This window comes from Actinia tenebrosa, unplaced genomic scaffold (assembly GCF_029948245.1).
Source record: "Actinia tenebrosa isolate PJP-AT-01 unplaced genomic scaffold, QUT_ActTen_1.0 PGA_scaffold9__36_contigs__length_13948895, whole genome shotgun sequence".
NCBI classification, from domain to species: domain Eukaryota; kingdom Metazoa; phylum Cnidaria; class Anthozoa; order Actiniaria; family Actiniidae; genus Actinia; species Actinia tenebrosa.
In genome coordinates this window covers 1,574,098-1,594,454 of record NW_028292586.1, presented here as the reverse complement: position 1 = coordinate 1,594,454, position 20,357 = coordinate 1,574,098, and the positions used below count along the sequence as shown (strand labels likewise).

General features: G+C 38.7%; 5 protein-coding genes across 5 annotated transcripts; 2 read left to right on the top strand and 3 right to left on the bottom strand.

Annotated features, from left to right (window-relative positions):
- The first annotated feature begins 3,464 nt into the window (after positions 1 to 3,464).
- LOC148904468 (uncharacterized) lies at positions 3,465 to 5,451 on the top strand. Its single transcript, XM_089024970.1, has 3 exons — positions 3,465 to 4,732; positions 5,094 to 5,167; positions 5,271 to 5,451. Exons 1-3 carry the CDS (start codon positions 4,352 to 4,354, stop codon positions 5,449 to 5,451), a joined length of 636 nt encoding a protein of 211 aa, XP_088881096.1. The 5' UTR covers positions 3,465 to 4,351.
- Positions 5,452 to 6,202: 751 nt separating this feature from the next.
- Positions 6,203 to 10,050, bottom strand: LOC116296925 (laminin subunit beta-3). Its single transcript, XM_089024422.1, has 6 exons — positions 9,397 to 10,050; positions 8,774 to 9,016; positions 8,447 to 8,552; positions 7,820 to 7,978; positions 6,830 to 7,107; positions 6,203 to 6,341 (listed from the first exon to the last, which is right to left on the bottom strand). Exons 1-5 carry the CDS (start codon positions 9,946 to 9,948, stop codon positions 6,839 to 6,841), a joined length of 1,329 nt encoding a protein of 442 aa, XP_088880548.1. The 5' UTR covers positions 9,949 to 10,050; the 3' UTR covers positions 6,203 to 6,341; positions 6,830 to 6,838.
- A 3,695-nt stretch (positions 10,051 to 13,745) lies between these two features.
- Positions 13,746 to 16,292, bottom strand: LOC148904467 (uncharacterized). Its single transcript, XM_089025147.1, has 4 exons — positions 15,972 to 16,292; positions 15,332 to 15,620; positions 14,706 to 14,864; positions 13,746 to 14,029 (listed from the first exon to the last, which is right to left on the bottom strand). The coding sequence occupies exons 1-2, from the start codon at positions 16,230 to 16,232 to the stop codon at positions 15,432 to 15,434; spliced, it is 450 nt and encodes a 149-aa protein (XP_088881273.1). The 5' UTR covers positions 16,233 to 16,292; the 3' UTR covers positions 13,746 to 14,029; positions 14,706 to 14,864; positions 15,332 to 15,431.
- A 390-nt stretch (positions 16,293 to 16,682) lies between these two features.
- Positions 16,683 to 17,478, top strand: LOC148904466 (uncharacterized). Its single transcript, XM_089024969.1, has 2 exons — positions 16,683 to 16,751; positions 17,075 to 17,478. The coding sequence occupies exons 1-2, from the start codon at positions 16,683 to 16,685 to the stop codon at positions 17,453 to 17,455; spliced, it is 450 nt and encodes a 149-aa protein (XP_088881095.1). The 3' UTR covers positions 17,456 to 17,478.
- Positions 17,433 to 20,143, bottom strand: LOC116296931 (uncharacterized). The gene has a single exon (XM_031705052.2). The coding sequence runs from the start codon at positions 19,963 to 19,965 to the stop codon at positions 18,643 to 18,645; it is 1,323 nt and encodes a 440-aa protein (XP_031560912.1). The 5' UTR covers positions 19,966 to 20,143; the 3' UTR covers positions 17,433 to 18,642.
- Positions 20,144 to 20,357: the final 214 nt, after the last annotated feature.

The following is a 20,357-nucleotide window of genomic DNA, read 5'->3' as shown; positions in this document are numbered from 1 at the left end:
AGTCAAATGAATCGGTCTCAATACTGCCACTATATTGGCCACACCAACTTGCAAGAATGAAGGAAGAACGTTCCAGTCTAGAGTCAGAGGACCCTAGCTTTGTCCCCGAATATCCAATGGTACTAATTCTCTCAAACGTATCGGTAACACATTCAATGACCGAGTGTTGAGGTAAAATTGTTTCATAAGCTTTAAAGAGATATTCTGTATAGTCATCATCAAGAACATCAATGGATCGAGGTGAAAAACATGAGTATGCATTCATATTGCTCCACTCTAAGCAACGTAGTACTTGACCAACTGAAAGATTAAGTGTTGATGGTATTGATGGGATGCTTTCGCCAAGTGTTCCTACTTGTTGTGCCTCCTGAAGAAGTTGAAATACTGGTTGGAAAGTTTCTCGAAATCTCTCTGGTAAAGGGATATCTCTTAGTTCATGCTTTTGGAGAAATTTTCTCATGATTTGTATTTCAACAGATCTATTGTTAGTTCGAAACGCTCCTAAAATCCCATTGAAACGTTCGAAGCTGAAAAGCCAAAATGAATATACAGGCCCGTAATCTAAAATACATTGTTTGAGGTGCAGGTGTAGATGCATGTTTGGCGTAACACGTTCCTTTCCATATCTTTTTTCAAACGATTTACAAAATTCCACTAGGTAATCATGTCCTTCTTGTAGCTCTTCAGTTGTAATAAGTGGAGAGCAAAGGTGAAAGCAGGACAATACGAATAACCTCCACAGCTCCAAATCATCTGTTGGAACGATATTCCAAATGCAGAATACAGAATACAAGAGAGTCCATGTTTTCCACTGATCAGCAGTAAATCCTCCAAACGATGTTGATATCTTTTTCGGGAGACGCCCAATAAATGATGGTGCTTTGACGTCATCTACCTTTTCCTGGATTTTATTCAAATTTTCTTTAGAAATAATTGGCGTTTCAGCATTTAGCCATACATTTTTCATTAAATGTTTTGCTGTCCCTAAAAACAAATTGTGCATAGGATCAACAACATGGTAACGAGTACAATCGAAGTAAGGCAACTGTAAGAGTTCAGAATATCTTGTTCCAGTGGAAGTTTCAATTTGGTTTCGTTCATCAGCGGTTGTTGCATTGAGTATTTTCTGAGCCTCTCTTCGGTGCTCTTCATTTGTCCTTGGTGTATCGTCATCTTCGAAACCTGAAAAATCCATGCTACTAAAATCTCCGGGGGAAAATCTTGTGCACTTTGAGCACCCTCGGTGAGCAGTACATCCTAAGAAACCGCAAACTTTTCTTAGTGCAGGAATGTCACAAGCAATACAAAGGAGGGCAGCTCGAAAACATCTTGCTGTTCTACTCCCATGAGGCCGAACTTGGATGCCTTCGTGCCACAATAAGTTCAATTCGGCTACGAGTGGTTGTAAGTACGTATTGATATTCAATTTGGGCTCGTGTGGACCAGGTATTACCCCAACTATTATTACGTTTTCCTCTTTGTACCCTTCTTTTCTCGGAAGATTTAGGAGGACCATATATATGACTCCAACGCTATAGACACTGTGCTTAAAAGGCTGAAACCAGTCAACATTCAGCATAAAAGCATAATTATTAGGCTGGGCAAGGAAAGGAGTGCCGTTAAAATATTGCCAATCTTTCCACACTTGGCCATCGTAAATATCAACTAAAATATCGTCCGGTACATTCCGATTTCTCCAAATCTCACATTTTTGTACAAAGTCTGGTCGCTTAATAAAGTGAGTTAGAGCGTCTCTGATGCTTTTATAACAATAAACTTTATGTGGGTACAGTTTCGTCTGTCCATTTTTCAAACGAATTTCCTTAAGCAATTCCGCTCCACAAGGTGTGCGGCGAAACAATTGACGGTGATTCGGAAAAGCAATGTGAGAACATGGTTTAGCAATGACACGCCCGAATCTTGTTGTTATGCAGTCTTGAAAACGGTATAGGGTGTCGCATTTCGGACAAACAACATGCTTTGAATGCTTATCTTTAAAAGAAAGATAATTTTTCAAGAGTTTGAAGGAGCTCGGGAAAACCAATACTGCGGTTGGGAAAATGATTGGCGAAAGCTCACACAAAACCTGAAAAATCGCTTTAAAAAAGGCGAGGAGAATATCAATGCCTCGGTCTGGTACAGAAAAGTATGCAGACCAAAAGCACACGAACAAGGCAATCCAGTTAATAAGGGTCACTCGGGAACTTGCTTCGACGGCAACGCTTATTTCTGCACTAGATTGTTCAAAATCTCTTTCTACGTCTTCGATATCAATATCCCAAGTTTCAACCAATCTCCTTCTTTCGTTTCCTCTTATCTCTTCATGGTCAGATTCACTGTCCAACTTGTCATCCCAAAACACTTGATCTTCTTCCTCAAAGTTATTTATTCCGTCTCCTTTAAACATAAGCAAATACGATGTATTTTATTCATTCGGCATTGTATAACTGCAACATAGTATAAGATAAAGTCTGAAACCATTATAATACTAGGAAAAAAAAATGTCAGTAAAAAAAACCCTCATGGGCTAAGGGACCGGTCATTATTTAAGTTGGGGGGGGGGGGGGGGGGGGGAGAAAAAATTGGGGGGGGGGGGGGGCTGAAATTTTTGCTAGTGAAAGTCTTGAAATTTAAAAATGACTCTTAGGGAAAATTTTTAAATTTTTTACTACAATCCATGGGGGGTTTTCGATAAACTTGGATGCCTTCAAAGGGGGGGCCTTGAAATTTTTTTGCGTCACTGACAATTTCTCCTCCACCCCCCCCCCCCTACCTCCAACTTAAATAATGACCGGTCCCTAAATGTATAATTTTGACCCAAATTTTGCTCTGAAAATAAATGATTTCCATTGAAAATAAAATATAAATTTCTAAGTCAGCAAAACAACAATTTATAATTCGTGAAAGAAAAATGATAAATCGAAAATAAAAAACCCAAGAGACATATTAAATAAATTACTTATAATTGTATTTCTCTAACTTGACAAACATGTTTTGCCGGATACCATGCTATCTCAGGATGACCACAGTCATGAATTGATTTGGAGACAAAAATGTACAGCAATATCCATTTGAACATAGTAAATTCTTTTTGGCGTTTTAAATGAGTTATCTCTAGCTATGATTTTATAAACTCTTTGAATGAACCTTTCTGAATGAACACTGAGGTTTTAATGGCAACCATAAGCCGATTACTTAATAATGCACCCTTCTTAAAAGTAACGGTGAAAACGAGGCTAAGATAGAAATAGAAAAGAATCATTTGTACCTCTAACTTAATCTCGCTTCAATAACACTAATGCTTGGTAGTAAATCCAATAGGGGAGCTAGATCATGTGCAAATCAGCCGCTTGTTAAAGATTCAGTCTTTTATCTATGCAGTTTGACTTTAACATTTAAAGATTATATAATCTAATCATCAAATAAACGTATAACATCAATACCTTTTTGTGAAGTAGCTGGTAAGAATTCGTCACTTGATGGTTGGTTTGTATTTGGCACATCAGAGGAGTCTTGATCAGTTTGGTCCAAAACGTTTATCTCGCTGTAGTCATTAGAAGAAGTGTCGTTCTGGCCGTCAATCTCGTGAGTGAAAATACTATCATTTGAGTCTTCGTCGTCATTCCGCTGTAATTGCCATTGATTTGTTAAAGGATCATAAAATTCTTCTTTGTGACGGCAAAATACTCTGTAATGTAAATCTTCGTTACAATGAAAGCAATGATAACGCTTTGACATCGCAGAAGACATTTTGTTTTCCAGAACTATATAATTAAAAAGACGGTGTGTATCATTGGGATAATTACTCAAAATCCAAGCATTTTGAATGGCTAACAGCCATATTCCAGCGTAATAAAGTTCCACGTCCATCAACCACATGCCACTGGACAAAAGCACGCCGGATCTTTATTACCGCGCCCTTTTCCTTAGAGCTGTCACTGTTGGCGGCAGATAATGGTACGATGGTTTTAGAGCTAGAAGCTAATCAAGTTTATTGCAATGATATTTCGTGAATCTAGGCTTTAGAAAAAATTTCATAACTTTATAAAATGGAGCAAATAGCTTTAAGATAATAGATATATTACTTAACATGAATCCTGGATACAACTTCAGCATTTTTATAAGACAGTTATTCCTTTTTTTATTATTAGACTTCATTATATGAACGTATATGTCATCACAAGTCACGTGATACGCCGTGATAGATAGGGGGTAGATTTGTTCGGTGGATGTGCTTATTCGTTCATTCGCCTTTTGGTCACAAACAGGTAACAAACTCTGTCGGTCATCTAGTTTCCCGCACATTCTATATCTTTGCTTATAAATTGCGTTCATTCGTCGCGATCAAAAAATGGGAAGAACATCTACACCTTTACCAGGACGCCCAATGCCAGTCCATTCTGTTACTGCAACTACCAGTACAAGCAGTACGAGTAGACATACTGAAAATGGCGCCAATTCTCAAAGGCTTAATATACTTATTCCCTCTGTCCCTTGTGGTAACGAGGATGTGCTAAGAGAACACAGAAATCGCCTATTGCAAGCAACAAGCGAGAATGAGAACGTTGACCCCGACAGCGAAAAAGAAGAAATTTCTTCAAATTTCGAAACGATTGTAAAACAGTTTAAAGAACTGCAAGAACAAAACCGCCAAATACTAGCGGCCTTAAAAGAAAGCCAGCAGAACAAGGACAACAGCAAGACCAAGATTACTGTCTCAAAGGCTGTTGCAGTAAGTAAAGTGGCAATATTTAAAAAAGCAAGCTATTTTTATTGATAATTTTACTGGGAATTCTTGGCGCGAAGAGTAGTTGGTATAATTATGCAGCGGTATAATTTATGCAATGCTAAAATTGGCGGGAAACCCGCCATGGTAGTGGTTAATGCTACCAAACTTTACTATTGATTTCCAATAACAAGACACTGAATGATAATGATAATTTCCTTTTTTGTAAAGGAATTGATTTGATTTCGATTTTTTCCCCAATATTATACAATCACAGCCATAAAAATAATGAAAACATTATTACTATGTCTAAGAATAACTTAAGGTACATGTTATGATTTTAATGAATTATATTATGTTATTACAGTCTGAAGTACGCTTGGTAGCAAAGAAATTACGGGACAGGGAAGAAAACCCTCTTATATGGGATTTTACTAAAGCGTAAGTATTAAAATTTAATAAAAATGATCTTGTCTGAATCATCCATAGTTTCTTTCCATATTAAGTTTCCACTTACCACTCAAATATGGCATTTCCTAATTAGTTTCAGAGATGACGTCAACGAACAGATTAATAACGCAATAAGGGATAGAGTTCTGAATGTTCATAAGGATGTCTCTGCCGTCGAGTTAGAAGGTATTTATGTATTTTATATTACGAAGTGCGAAAGGCCTTATGCACCTATCAAAGTTAACCCGGGGGGGAGGGGTGAGGACAAAGGGTAGTGGTGGTCGGGGGGGGGGGGGAGGGGGGTAACGAAATCCTTTTAGAAATATTCAAATGCCGAAGGGAGGGGAAGCAGTTTGAAATAAAATAACATGGGAAAAAAAAAAAAAAACAAAAGAAACAAAAAACAAAAAAACGAAGCAAAACAAAACAAAGCAAAAACAAATGGATGCTAAAGGAGTAATTGTCGGCCAAATGCCAAATGCAATGGTCGAGCCAGTCTTGAAAGAACACACTTTATTAATCGTAGCGATAAGCTTTGAGCGTATTAGGACTAGTTCCAAAATGTTTTCTCTACTGTAAGTCCATCAGCTGCATGCTGTAACCAGTGTTTTAACCACTTTTTCAAAGTGTTCGTATTGTTGAAGCTGTGCATTTTTTACTTAACTGTTGGTATTTGTGAATTTGTGATTTGGAGATTAAAATGAGGCTAACCCTGAATGAATAAGTCTGTAATCAAGGAGCAAATAGGTCTTCTTCAAACAGCACAGGTAGCCCATGCGATAGCTTTAAAGTACTTACTTCAATAACCGTGAGGACAAACTTGAAGCAAAACGTACATCCCAGGTCCAACGAGCATTTTCCACTATCTGTCCATCAGTTGTAACCACGCGCCAACCACCCATATCTGTATTGTCCACTGTGGTGAGCAGCTCGGTCTTCAACTCAGCCTTAGACCACCCCTCAGCGGTAGAACAATTATTGGTTTTGTTAAAACAACGACACTTTAGACAGCCCTCTGGGTGTGGCGCCCTCAAGCCGTAATAACCAGTTGAACAGGTATCGCAGGTTTTGCCAACCGAGTTCTTTTGGCAGGGACATTGACCTGTTGTTTTGTTACAGACAAGATTCTGGCTTCCATCGGGATCGCAATTGCATCCAGTACAACCTGTAAAGGCAAGAAAAGAATGTTGTTAAGAAATCATGATCGTGTAGTCATTCTATCGTGAACATGGACGTATGTGCCGTCGTCATGACAATGCAGCAGTTTCTGAGCATTTTATTGGCTGATCAATGACCTCAGCGTGCTGTGATTTGTATTGTATGGGGTCAGTTGCTGTTACGAGAAATCTGCTCAGTGACCTCAAATAAGTAAATAACCCAGTTACGGATCCAGAAGTTTTAGCAGGGAGTGACTAAGGTTTTACCAGGAATGCGAGGAAAAGGGGGTGGCTTACTGAGGACAATACCGAGAAATTTAAACAAAGCGGGGAGGGGGTTGGTGACTAGTCACCTCCTTCACTACCCCTGGATCCGTCCCTGTAGCCATATCCTATTTCTGTTTTTTTTCCCATTGTCGCCTTTTATAGGCTGCAAACGGTAATATATGAAATCTAACCAAGACGTAACTGTTTTCGAACAATTCAATCATTTTACCTGAAGTAGTCAGATTGTAAAATCTGTCAGCACAAAGAGTACACTTGGTACCACCAACACCAGCCTTACAAGGGCAGGCACCGTTATCATTGCACTGCAAACTCGTAGAAAAAACTGAGTTACAGTTACAAGGGTAGCAGCCACTTCCACTGGTGACGTTGAAGTAGTTCTGTATACACTGATCACATTGTTTACCAATGACGTTTGGTCTACACTCACATTGACCAGTAATGGATGACAGGATGAACGGATGGAGCCTTTGACGGGACATGAACACGCTGGAAGAGAATATATGTATCAATATACGAGGGTATACATTATCTGGACATTATTCTGGACGTTATTTACCGGTCAGGAGCATGCGGACATGCGCAAAATGGAATTCGAATAGACATATAGCTCAATCTCGTATCCAAAGCCTTTATTTCCTACTGCGCATGCTCGACAAAATAAAAATGATGAATAAATATTAAATAATACGAAATACAGTCGAGCATGCGCAGTAAGAAATAAAGGCTCTGGGTACGAGATTGACATATAGCTAATATAGAACTAAGATATAAATATAGTCATCCGGACAATATCAGAGAATTAATAACAGATAAATATAAACCCATTATCCAGCTACATGCACTTAGTAGAGTACAGTTGTGCTTACCATTTACCAGGAAAAAACAGAAACTCAGGTTAAAAAAATATTATGTATCATTGCTATGGGAAAGTTACGGAAAACTCGGTCTTCAGATTAAGGTAATCCACTTTTCCCGCTCTTTTCGGTTCTTCCGGTAGACGCGTGTACCATTTTTCGAAAGCCAAAGTTTCCCGCTCTTTTCGGTTCTTCCGGTAGACGCGTGTACCATTTTTCGAAAGTCAAAGTTTCCCGCTCTTTTCATTGCAGGAGAAAGCCTGGAGGAAGTACGCTGCACTATATATTTGTACTCTACGAATGAGAAGTTACGTGTTTTCAATATTTTTTCAAATGGTACTTACCTAAGCATGGATAGGATAGATTTGTTTGGGGTCTGTAGTATTCTATTTGACATGTTTCACACTTGTCTCCTGTTGTATTATCAGTACAGTTGTCACACACACCATATCCCTTGGTGGAGTTGTAATGGCAGCTATTCGCATGACCATTACAACCACAAGCTGCAATTGAAAGGAAAAAAATAGGACAAAATGAATGCATAAAAATAATAAAATACAAAATTCCTGCTATTTAATAATTTTCAGCACTACATTGTCGACATGTGTATAGGAAGTACTAATAGATTTGGCTATTGTCATCGTTATCGAACAATGTCCATCCAGAATTTGAACTAATCCGGTCAAATCTTTGAGCTGGATATTCATTCAAGTGGGATATTAATGCATGTGCCATGAGAAAGCATTGCATGACTATTATTTTTCAACATTCTTGAAAGCAACTAGGCCACAATGCATGATGGGAAGAAACAGTGGAATACTGCCAGATATACCACAGCTCTCCTGCATTCTAATTGGCTGTATATTTTAATGGTGTGGAATCAATTATAAGTGTTTTGTAAATATATTTATGAATATATCAATAAACAACATCATTACAAACAGTTCTAGCTATTCAAAAAATGACATTACCTTCACATGGTTTTCTAACTTCATAGGTTTTGTTATTATACAGAGGCAAACATTTCTCGCAGTTGTTGCCATCAGTATTCCTTTCACACAGACATTTACCAACATTCTAATTGAAACAAATATTAAACGAAGCTTAAGTCATCATTTTTAACTGTCAATTTATAGTTACCACAAAATCATATAAATACCAGAAATACTTAATCAGAAAACGTTCAGCTGGACAAAAACCAAATCTGAGAGCTTTCTTTAGTTTAAAAAATATCTGCAAATGGTTAGACCTTCACGCTGATGTAGCTGTATGTTAAAATTAAATGTACATGTACTTACTTGACTGTCACATGCAGATGCTTGTCCATTACAAAAACAGGCAGCAATAACATCCCAGTCTCGTAATGTAAATGATAGACTCTTTTTCAGCTGATCACTGGCAGTCGCTGGATCAAAGCCAGGTGGTGTTATGTAGCTGACCAGAACAAGACGAAGATTGGTCATGACAAAGTATGTCTGGTTCTGATAGCTGGCGACGATCCCTTGGGATGTTGCTGGGTCTCTCATAGGGCCATACTCAATCTCAACATAAGCAAAAACAAAATAAATACAGCAGTAATCAAGGGCGGATCCAGCCAAAATTGGGGCGGGGGGGGGGGGGGGCTAATTGAGTTTTGAGTTTCTTCCGTCAACACGACGGCGGAAAACAACAAAAAAAGGGTCTAATTCTTCAGTTTTTTGCGTTTTTTTTCCTGCTGAAGGGGGGCCCCCTTGGATCCGCCCTTGGTAATACTAACAGCAGCAGTAGCAGCAGTGGAAGTAGTAGCACTAATCGGGAAACAGCAGCAGCAGCAGTCGTGGTACAGTGGTAAGTGGTAGTGTCAGTGGTAGTAGGGTAGTGGTGGTAGTGGTAGAAAGAGGAAGGGGAGGAGGATGTATAGTATAATATCACATACACCTACTTGTTTAGCTGGGTTATTTGTGGGATCGATTTTAAAGCATTCCACCGCCAAACCATTCAACCTGTTACTTGGAGTTTCCATCATATAAAAGAATTTCCTGCAAGCAGTGGCATAGAAAGCTAGAGGTCGAAAATCCAAGCCGTTGTCTTGCGACTTGGCGAAGTACATGGCAGCAGGAAGCTCGAACTCAAACGTCGCTACAGAACGATAAACCATGAACTGTACGCCAAAGTCGAACTGTAAAAACACTGGTCGATCCATATTTACAGACTTCCAGAATGTATTTAAAGCAAATGCATCGTTAATATAAGTGGCAGAGTGACTTTGGTTAGCCTTAGCATTGCTGTCATTACAAATTTGGTTGCAGTCAAGACTAGAAGGAAGACAATATTCTTCAGCGTTATCGACACCACATGTGGAATTCGCTTGAACTGAGAATTTACTTGCTATCTCTCTTGAAGTAGGAAAGCAAGGCCCAACGCTGCAGTTCTTGTTGCTACCGTAAACAAACGAAGTTAGAAGCATCACGATTAAGAAAGTAGTGAAAGACATTGTAGCGAGCTGAAATAAACAGCGATTCAGTTTATATTTTACAGCGCTAGTGTTTTGACGCACTCCGACTTAAATGCTTCCTGACACGGTCGGTAAAAACGAAGGCTCAAGCTGTCAAAACTCAAAGATGCTAAGATAATAGATGCCATATATGGTTCAAATTCTCTACATAAAGATTTCTATAGTCACGATTGTCAGTGCACCAAGTAAGCTTTATTTGCTTAACTATATATAGCGTCAAACTGTAGGTTTGTCCTACAAGCGCTAAAATGAGTAGTCAATACATGGTATCCGCCTTTGTTTGAAGAAATTGAAATTGTTTTTTCCAGTGAAAAGGGAGGAGTAGGAGGATGAGGAGGAGGAGGAGAAGAAGAAGAAGAAGAGTAGAAAATGGGGAAGAAAAGGAGAACGAGAACGAGGAAGACACGTGAACACCCCTGTACAATCCATTTTCTCCTAATATTATTTCTCCCATATTGTTCTTATAATGCAGTACACTTTTCAATAGACCTAATCCACTGTTTTTCCATTTCAGACCACGTGTCATTCCCTAAAGTATCATTTCTTTGTTTAACGGTTGAACATGAGAAGTGAATATGGATACAACTCCAGCAAAAAAAACTATTCTCGAGAGAATGACACGTGGTCTGAAATGGGCAAAATATTACACCCAAGTGGATTAAGTCCACAATATAATTTATTACATATATTTATAAAAGTTCTTTGTGGCAATAGGTCATCGGAAGTCTAATACATCTTAAATGATGCGTTCAACACTTCTTGTATATACATGCATGAAGTATATATGTTTATATCAATACTTTGCCGATTGTTAGATTATCGAGTAACATTTACGGTTAAAAGCAAGTTTGAGGAAGTATCCCTTGAAGCACGTTGGAATGCAGCTCAATTTGTAGGACATAACAATGGTTTTCCAATTCTCAGGAGTTAGAAATTCTTTTGTCATTTCCTCCAAACTGCTTTGACGTCACATGCAAGGGGCAAACAGTGTATAGGTTTGGTCATATACCAGAAAGGCAATGATCATCATATGCATGATCATAATGGTGATGGTGATAATAGCGATGCTGGTGTTGATGATAGTGATGAGGCTGGCAATGATGATGATGATGATGATGATGATGATGATAGAAATGCATGGCAATGGTAATGATGATGAACCTGTACTGAAGATGGTAATGTTAACGATGATGATGATGATGATGATAAATTCATTTAGGATGATAACGATGTTAAATATGTTGCCCGTTCATTGAGCTTTTGTTCTGATACGTCTAAGCTTGCAAATATTTCACATAGATTGGCTTCTTGTGATTTTACCAGGACATAGTTGAAATAAGGACGACTTTTGACTTGCGAAAATGAATTCATCAGAGACATTTTAACTATTGCGGAATAAATGACAGCTTCTAAGTTTTTTACTAGAAATCATTAATGCGCTCTTCAGTTTTCGCGAAAAGGCATGAACAGAACAAGTGTGGGACTGAAAAATACCGGCCATCCTAGATGCGATAGTCGCAGTACCATATAAACGGAATTATATCAAAAAGTAGAGAGAAAATACCCAGAATCGAAACCAAGTGGAGTAAAAGCCCTTGTCAGTAAACTGTTGCAAGGCTACATTTCATGATCAATTCACGAGAATACCGTTAATTTGTAATGCTGAATATTTCCAAAAGAGGAATAAAGTAGTCATCCCTATTTTGAAAAAAAAAAAAAAAAAAAAAAATCAGTAGGAAATTAAAAATTTTTAATTGGACACCGGCGATGGGATCCGAACCCAACGACAAAAATACTTCTTAGAAAGAAAGGAAAAAAAATCGATTCTACTTTGCCATACCCCCGAGACATCCGCAGAGCTGGGGCGTCGTATGGACTTCGGACCTGACGGCGATTAAATCCTTCTGCCCTTGGGTGTACGAATTACGCAAGAAAATGTTCTAGCCGAAGCATCAGGGGAGAGACCAGCCGGCCCCCAGACCATATCGGCTAATCCCTTGCATCTCTGCCACGCACGGAATCGGTTAAAAAAGTATTGTTAAAAAGTCAGGTCTATCTGGTGCATTGTTTTCATGGCTATTGTTATGCTGATTCACCTGAAACCGTGGTCCAGTGGAAAAAACTTGGCCTTCAATAATACTGAGTCAAGTCCGGTTGAGCGAAGTTAGTACCTGGATGGGTGACCCGAAACTTAGGCCTACTTAACTTTTTTTGCATTTTTGTTTTCGTAAGTTTCGATCGATTACAATTCGGTTTTTTTTTTTTTGGAAATCGCCGGGAATTTAAAACTGTCGAACATTATATGTAATCCGTACCCAGCTATGTATGTTCGTGGGCGAGCTTTTTTCAAGTACCACAAAGAGTCAGTTGCATTCTGGGCCGAGGAACTTCGGACAAACATGTCAAATATTGAAATCTATTAAGTTTAGGAGAATCGCTTGAAGTTTCTCTACAAAGATAGAATATTTGAAATCGATGAGAATTCTTACATGAAACAACTTTTTCTTATTTGTAGCCACTTGTTTCTTATTTGCAGCAAGTTGTGTAAAATGCGTCTAACATGCAGCAATTACTCGTCTGAAATGCAGTAAGGCGTCTGAAATTCTCCTTCAAATAGAGATCTCTCTCTGAAGGCTTGAGGGCTTCGTCCGTCCAGCGCTTCGGTAAACTCCATAGCAAAGAAGACATCATTTTCTGAAGATATAAACGAAAAAAGTATAATTAATTGAAACTGGTATTGCACGTAAAGAAAGAAAGCGAGAACATTAAACAATACAAATCCCGTCTGGTCTTTTCTGGCCACAGTTGCACGGTTCTTAACGGTTAATTTTGAACCGACGATGCGTTTAGGAGAGGACTGAACGAGTCATCTTGGTTTCTTTTTACGATGCAATACACCTAAATCTACAAATAAATATAGAATGAAAAAGAGCAGCAAAAAGCAAATCAAGCAAAATGTAGAATATTTATACAGTGCACAGTTGATTCCAGTCTTCGACGCAAGGAATGCGTCACCCTCTCTGTCGAGTAAACAAACATAAAATGAAAAAATATACAGTTAATTAACAGCTTGGAAGTAGCTTTTGGATATGTGTACAATATTTCATTATCAGCATAGGATGTAATTACTAAAGCTGATGAAATTTGTATCCAACGGCGTTGTGAGACAAGCTTCAAGGTGCCTACATTGACCAGCTTTTACTCTTTGGGTGAAACTTGTGTCTCATGCACACGTCGCGGGTGCACATACAGGAGAAGAAAGCAGTCATGTAATGGATGGGAGAACTTATCCATCCATTCATTCATCCATAAATTTCGTGAAACTTTCTAGATCTCGTCAAGAAAGTTTTACGTGGCTGTTATACGTTACACGGTCAACATTTAAGCTTAAAATGTCTTTCTTTTGGACACCATGTAACAGTAGAAATATACGTTGGAAAGTATTAGAAATGCATTGAAGCGGTGGACCTGAAAACTCATTGCTGTGCGCAGGGTGCGGTAACGGTACGACTGCGCACAAAAACCGCTAAAATAACCGAAAGCGAAAAATGTTCTCAGTGATAGAAAAAACAATCATTACCACCGAACGATCGGACGATCTCAAGGCCGAGTTCCCATAACGGCGGACGGATTCTGTTACACAGAATAAATGCTAGTAAATTCCAAATCCAAAATGCGTCTACGAATTTCCCGCCAAATTTCCGAGTATGCATGCATATGCAAACTGCTTATTTCACCCGTGTGACACATGTGTCATGGACACATAACTGATCATAATTTCAACCCAGAGAAAAAAGTATTGGTGGTTACAGACCTATATCACACTTGGTACCACTAACACCAGCCTTACACGGGCAGACACCGTTATCATTGCACTGCAAACTCGTAGAAAAAACTGAGTTACAGTTACAAGGGTAGCAGCCACTTCCACTGGTGACGTTGAAGTAGTTCTGTATACACTGATCACATTGTTTACCAATGACGTTTGGTCTACACTCACATTGACCAGTTAATGGATGACAGGAAGAACGGATGGAGCCTTTGACGTGACATGAACACGCTGGAAGAGAATATATGTATCAATATACGAGGGTATACATTATCTGGACGTTATTTATCGGTCAGGAGCATGCGGACATGCGCAAAATGGAATTCGAATAGACATATAGCTCAATCTCGTATCCAAAGCCTTTATTTCCTACTGCGCACGCTCGACAAAATAAATATACACCTTTTGCTGTTCATTAACCGCAAAGGAATATTCATTGAAGCGAAGAAGCATTGTCATTAGAGCGAACAGGCATACAATAAGGCGAACGGAGTCTCAATAGTGCGATGGAACGTTCATTAAGAAATTTAGCATTGAATTTGACAATCATGAATATGTTTGCGTAAGTTCATTAACGTTTTCAAACTTTCATTAGCATTTTGGTGCAGACAATAAACCACAACACACATTCAATACAGTGTTTTGGAAAACTCGGTTCTTGATTGAGGTAATCCACTTTTCCCGCTCTTTTCGGTTCTTCCGGTAGACGCGTGTACCATTTTTCGAAAGCCAAAGTTTCCCGCTCTTTTCGGTTCTTCCGGTAGACGCGTGTACCATTTTTCGAAAGTCAAAGTTTCCCGCTCTTTTCATTGCAGGATAAAGCCTGGAGGAAGTACGCTGCACTATATATTTGTACTCTACGAATGAGAAGTTACGTGTTTTCAATATTTTTTCACATGGTACTTACCTAAGCATGGATAGGATAGATTTGTTTGGGGTCTGTAGTATTCTATTTGACATGTTTCACACTTGTCTCCTGTTGTATTATCAGTACAGTTGTCACACACACCATATCCCTTGGTGGAGTTGTAATGGCAGCTATTCGCATGATCATTACAATCACAAGCTGCGATTGAAAGAAAAAAAATAGGACAACTTAATGAATAGGAATAATAAAATACAAAATTCCTGCTACTTAATAATTTTCAGCACTACATTGTCGACATATGTATAGGAATTACTAATAGATATGGCTATTGTCATCGTTATCGAACAATGTCCGTCCAGAATTTGAACTAATCCGGTCAAATCTTTGAGCTGGATATTCATTCAAGTGGGATATTAATGCATGTACCATGAGAAAGCATTGCATGACTATTATTTTTCAACATTCTTGAAAGCAACTAGGCCACAATGCATGATGGGAAGAAACAGTGGAACACTGCCAGATATACAACAGCTCTCCTGCATTCTAATTGCCTGTATATTTTAATGGCGTGGAATCAATTATAAGTGTTTTGTAAATATATTTATGAATATGTCAATGAATAACATCATTACAAACAGTTGTAGCTATTCAAAAAATGACATTACCTTCACATGGTTTTCTGACTTCATAGGTTTTGTTATTATACAGAGGCAAACATTTCTCGCAGTTGTTGCCATCAGTATTCCTTTCACACAGACATTTAACTCAGTCTCGTAATGTAAATGATAGACTCTTCTTCAGCTGATCACTGGCAGTCGCTGGATCAAAGCCAGGTGGCGTTATGTAGCTGACCAGAACAAGACGAAGATTGGTCATGACAAAGTATGTCTGGTTTTGATAGCTGGCGACGATCCCTTGGGATGTTGCTGGGTCTCTCATAGGGCCATACTCAATCTCAACATAAGCAAAAACAAAATAAATACAGCAGTAATCAAGGGCGGATCCAGCCAAATTTTAGGGGTGGGGCTAATTGAGTTTCTTCCGTCAACACGACGGCGGAAAACAACAAAAAAAAGGGTCTAATTCTTTAGTTATGTTTTGGTTTTTTTTTCTGCTGAAGGGGGCCCCCCTGGATCCGCCCTTGGTAATACTAACAGCAGCAGTAGCAGCAGTGGAAGTAGTAGCACTAATCGGGAAACAGCAGCAGCAGTCGTGGTACAGTGGTAAGTGGTAGTGGCAATGGTAGTAGGGTAGTGGTGGTAGTGGGAGAAAGAGGATGTATAGTATAATATCACATACACCTACTTGTTTAGCTGGGTTATTTGTGGGATCGATTTTAAAGCATTCCACCGCCAAACCATTCAATCTGTTAATCGGAGTTTCCGTCATATAAAAGAAGTTACTGCAAGCAGTGGCATAGAAAGCAAGAGGTCGAAAATCCAGGCCGTTGTCTTGCGACTTCGCGAAGTACATGGCAGCAGGAAGCTCGAACTCAAACGTCGCTACAGAACGATAAACCATGAACTGTACGCCAAAGTCGAACTGTAAAAACACTGGTCGATCCATATTTACAGACTTCCAGAATGTATTTAAAGCAAATGCATCGTTAATATAAGTGGCAGAGTGACTTTGACTAGCATTGCTGGCATTACAAATTTGGTAGACTTGCCCCAAGTCGACCTCTCTTGTTTTCTCGGCGTTTTTTTAATTCGAGCGACGTCGTGCGGAAGTGCGCCCAGTAAAAAAAAACAAAGCGGGCGGCGGACTTTGCGAAAGTCTACAAATTTGGTTGCAGTCAAGACTAGAAGGAAGACAATATTCTTCAACTTTATCGACACCACATGTGGAATTCGCTTGAACTGAGAATTTACTTGCTATCTTTCTTGAAGTAGGAAAGCAAGGCCCAGCGCTACAGTCCTTGTTGCTGCCGTAAACAAACGAAGTTAGAAGCATCACGATTACTAGTAAGAAAGTATTGAAAGAGTACATAGTAGTCAAAATATGATTTCAACAACGATGCAGCGGTTCAGTGACTACCTGGTTGGAATGTGGAAACAACTGTGGATTATTAAACAAAGAAGAAAGGTACAAACGCTATGAAAGCCATGCAATGATATGAAAACAAAAGCCAAATATGGTTTTAAATGTATTTTTTAAATAAACGGTTATGGTTATAACTATTGTTGTACGCAAAGCTAGATTTGTTTTGCATTGTCTTCTAACGGTAACTCGGGGTGGCCGAATGGAATGTGACACAATAAATACGAACAAGAAAGGTCAAAACCCTAAAACCATAAATAAAAAACAAAAGCCAAATATGGCTCAAAATGCATTTATGCTAGCGATTAGAATATTGTTATGCAAAAAGATAAATTTGTGTTTTTGATTTATTTTGGTTGGCCGTGCGAAATGGTTTGTACTATAGTAAAGGCTTCAACCAGGAAGAAGCAGAAAAACAAGAACAAGAAGAAAAGAACAATAAAAAAACCGAAGATCGAGATGGAGAGCGAGAAGTGAACAAGAAGAGCAAGAAGAACACAAAGAAACACGAAGAACACGAAGAACCAAGAGGAAGAAGGAAGAAGAGGAAGGAAGAGGAGAAGGAGAAGGAGAAGGAGAAGGAGAAGGAGAAGGAGAAGGAGAAGGAGAAGGAGAAGGAGAAGGAGAAGGAGGAGAAGCAAAGAAAAAAGGAAAGAAAAGGACAAAGAAACAGGAACATAAGCGTTACAAGAAAGAAAGAGAATAACAACCGCAAAAGATCACCTCAACAATCCATTTTCTTCGCGTAATTTTTATTTTCCTCTCCTTATCAATATGCAATACATTTTTATAATCATGAAATACTTATGCTTTTCATGCGTATTTGTCATAGTGTTTTCCCAACTAGGCTTGTAGGGCATTCATCGCGTCGAATACTCGACTTTACGAGGCGGGCCCATAAGAGGAAATGCAGCAACTCGTTTCTTATTTGCAGCAACTCGTTTCTTATTTGCAACAACTTGTTTCTTATTTGCAGTAACTCGCTTCTTATTTGCAGCAACTCGTCTAACATGCAGCAACTCCGCGTTTCTCATTTGTAACAACTCGTCTGAAATGCAGCAATTCGTTTCTTATTTCTAGCAACTCGTCTGAAATGCAGCAACTCGTTTCTTATTTGCAGCAACTCGTCTAACTTGCTGCACGCGTACTGTCCCTAATGGTCCGCCGTACTAAATACTTGTTGTACATCCATAAAGTACTGATATATGTTTAGATAATGTTATAATGTTTCGTCCCTGCTTAAAATAACCGAACATTTACAAAGGTTAAAATCAAGTTTGAGGAAGTATCCAGTAATGTGACACTGATCACTCACATCATCATGAAATAATGATGTTGTTAGTGGTACTGGGGATGGTAATGGTGATCAGTGTAGGTTAATAATGATGATATGGAGATGATGTTAAGGATGGCGATGGTAATGAATGGCAATGGTGATGATAATGATTGAGTGGCAATGATAATGGTGGTGGTGATGGTGATGGTGGTAATAGTGATATAGATAGTGATGATATGAATGGAGGATGTTAATATAGGTGATAGTAATGCATGTCATGAAATGGTGGTGATGATGATGATGATCCGGATGGCAATGATAATGGTGGTGCTGATGGTGATAGCGGTTGGTAATAGTGATAACTGAGATAGTGATGATATGAATGGAGGATGTTAATGTGGGTGATAGTAATGTATGTCATGAAATGGTGGTGATGATGATGATGATCCGGATGGCAATGATGATGGTGGCGGTGATGATGATGACGATGTCCATGATTGTTTAGGATGATAATTAGGTTGACGCTGATGTTGACCGTTCACTGAACTTTTCTTCTGATACGTCTAAGCTTGCAAATATATAATTGACATAGAATGGCTTCTTCTGCATGATAAGACGGCTTTTGCAAATGCATTCAATCATCAGAGTCATTTTACTATGTTAGAAGGTCTTGAGTTCCATCAATTCGAAATGCCTTCCCCCTATTACGACTCCATTTTGCAGCAAGAAATCTTTGGCAGTCTTCCCTTCGACGAGAATCAACCATCTTTTATTTCTCCGTTGAATGACTTTTATCTTTCCCATTTCGACAAACTCCCCAAGACTGTCTGCTATTTCAATGATAGAACATTTTGGGAAATTTCTTGAGCCCTGCACTTGTCGTTCCTCAAGTGCAAATCCTATTCGATGCAACACTCCATCTTTCTCTTTCAATTTTTCATGTTCGTGTTCAATAATCAAAACTGATTCACCTCCTCGTACCTCTACTTTACCATTCAAAGAAAGTCGAGGAAGCATTGAACTCGTTTTAGCGTTCAAAACCGATGAAGTTTGGGTTATTTTATCGGTCGTTTTAAGCTCAGAACCATCGCCAGACTTTCTTTCTTTCAAAGCTTGAGGAATTCTTGGCAACAACTCTTCTTCCTTAACGCCTTGTTTCAAAATCTTTTCAACCCAAAAAGAAGAAGTATTTACTTTCTTCATCTTAGAATCATAAATTCCAACCTCACTTGTTTTTAGCATTTCTAAAAAATTGGTATTTTTAATCACTTCTGGTGAATTATTTCTATATTTTCGTGAGCTCCTTGCTACACATGCTCCAGGAAAGGTATGGTACAATTTTCGTTCGCGACTAAAGTTCCTTTCTCCGTTTGCATTTTTAGTATTTTGAAAACTTTTCAGTGCAGATTCTTTGTCATACGAAGTCTTTGTCTTCTTTGCTGTCGTTCGCTTTAAAGGTAAAATCTTAGATCGAGGAGGAACTACGAGATATTTACTCGCATCATCTCTTGCAGTGTCCTTCCCAATTTGGACATTATTCTTAGTCACGACAGTCTTCTTCATCGAAAGCTTTGAAGATTCAACTTTCCTTGATTTTTTCGTCTTTTTATTCTCATTATTCTGTGGTAAGTCAGTTACTAAAGTCTTAGGTGTCGTCTTTCCTTCCGAAGGTGGCAATCTTTTAGCTATTTTCTTCTTTATTTGCTTCTTTCCGCCATGTCTACCTTTGATGTGATCTCCATAGCAACCGGGAGCCGTTTCTGGCCGTTCTCTTGTTTTCAACGCATTAATCTCCCCATTATTTGATTCCATCTCAAAATTAACCGTATCAACATCTCCCAAAATTTTTACCAAACTCTTATTGCCATTTTTCTCTGGGTTGCAAGCGACACAGACTATTCCAGTGCACAAAATTTCTCCAGCTTTAGTAGTATGTTTCCTAATGTTTTGGTAAAACGGAGCGGAATGAAGTAGCTCCCCCATCTTAACCGCTGTTGGTAGCTCGAGTTTTTTTGCTTCAAATCATATTCAAATTGTCTTTAAAAACCCTCAAATTACTAGCCAAATAATCCAGTAAATTGTTCACCTTTGCCTGTCCTTCAGGTGTAATTTTTGGATATTCTTTTTATGAAGATGATAATTAAGAACTTTATATTATATCAGCAACTGAAACGCCATTGGTTATGTCTTGATCATTAGTTTTTGATTGACTACGTCTTCCTGTTTTTATTTTATGCAAAACAACCCACGCTTTCAGTCTTTCACTAGACTTGCGTCAACAAATATCTCAAAATCTCAGTAGATTTGAATAATTTTACGGGTAAAACCGATTGAGAAGTCAGCAAGTCCCAACGCCTCGGGAGACAAAGCTCATA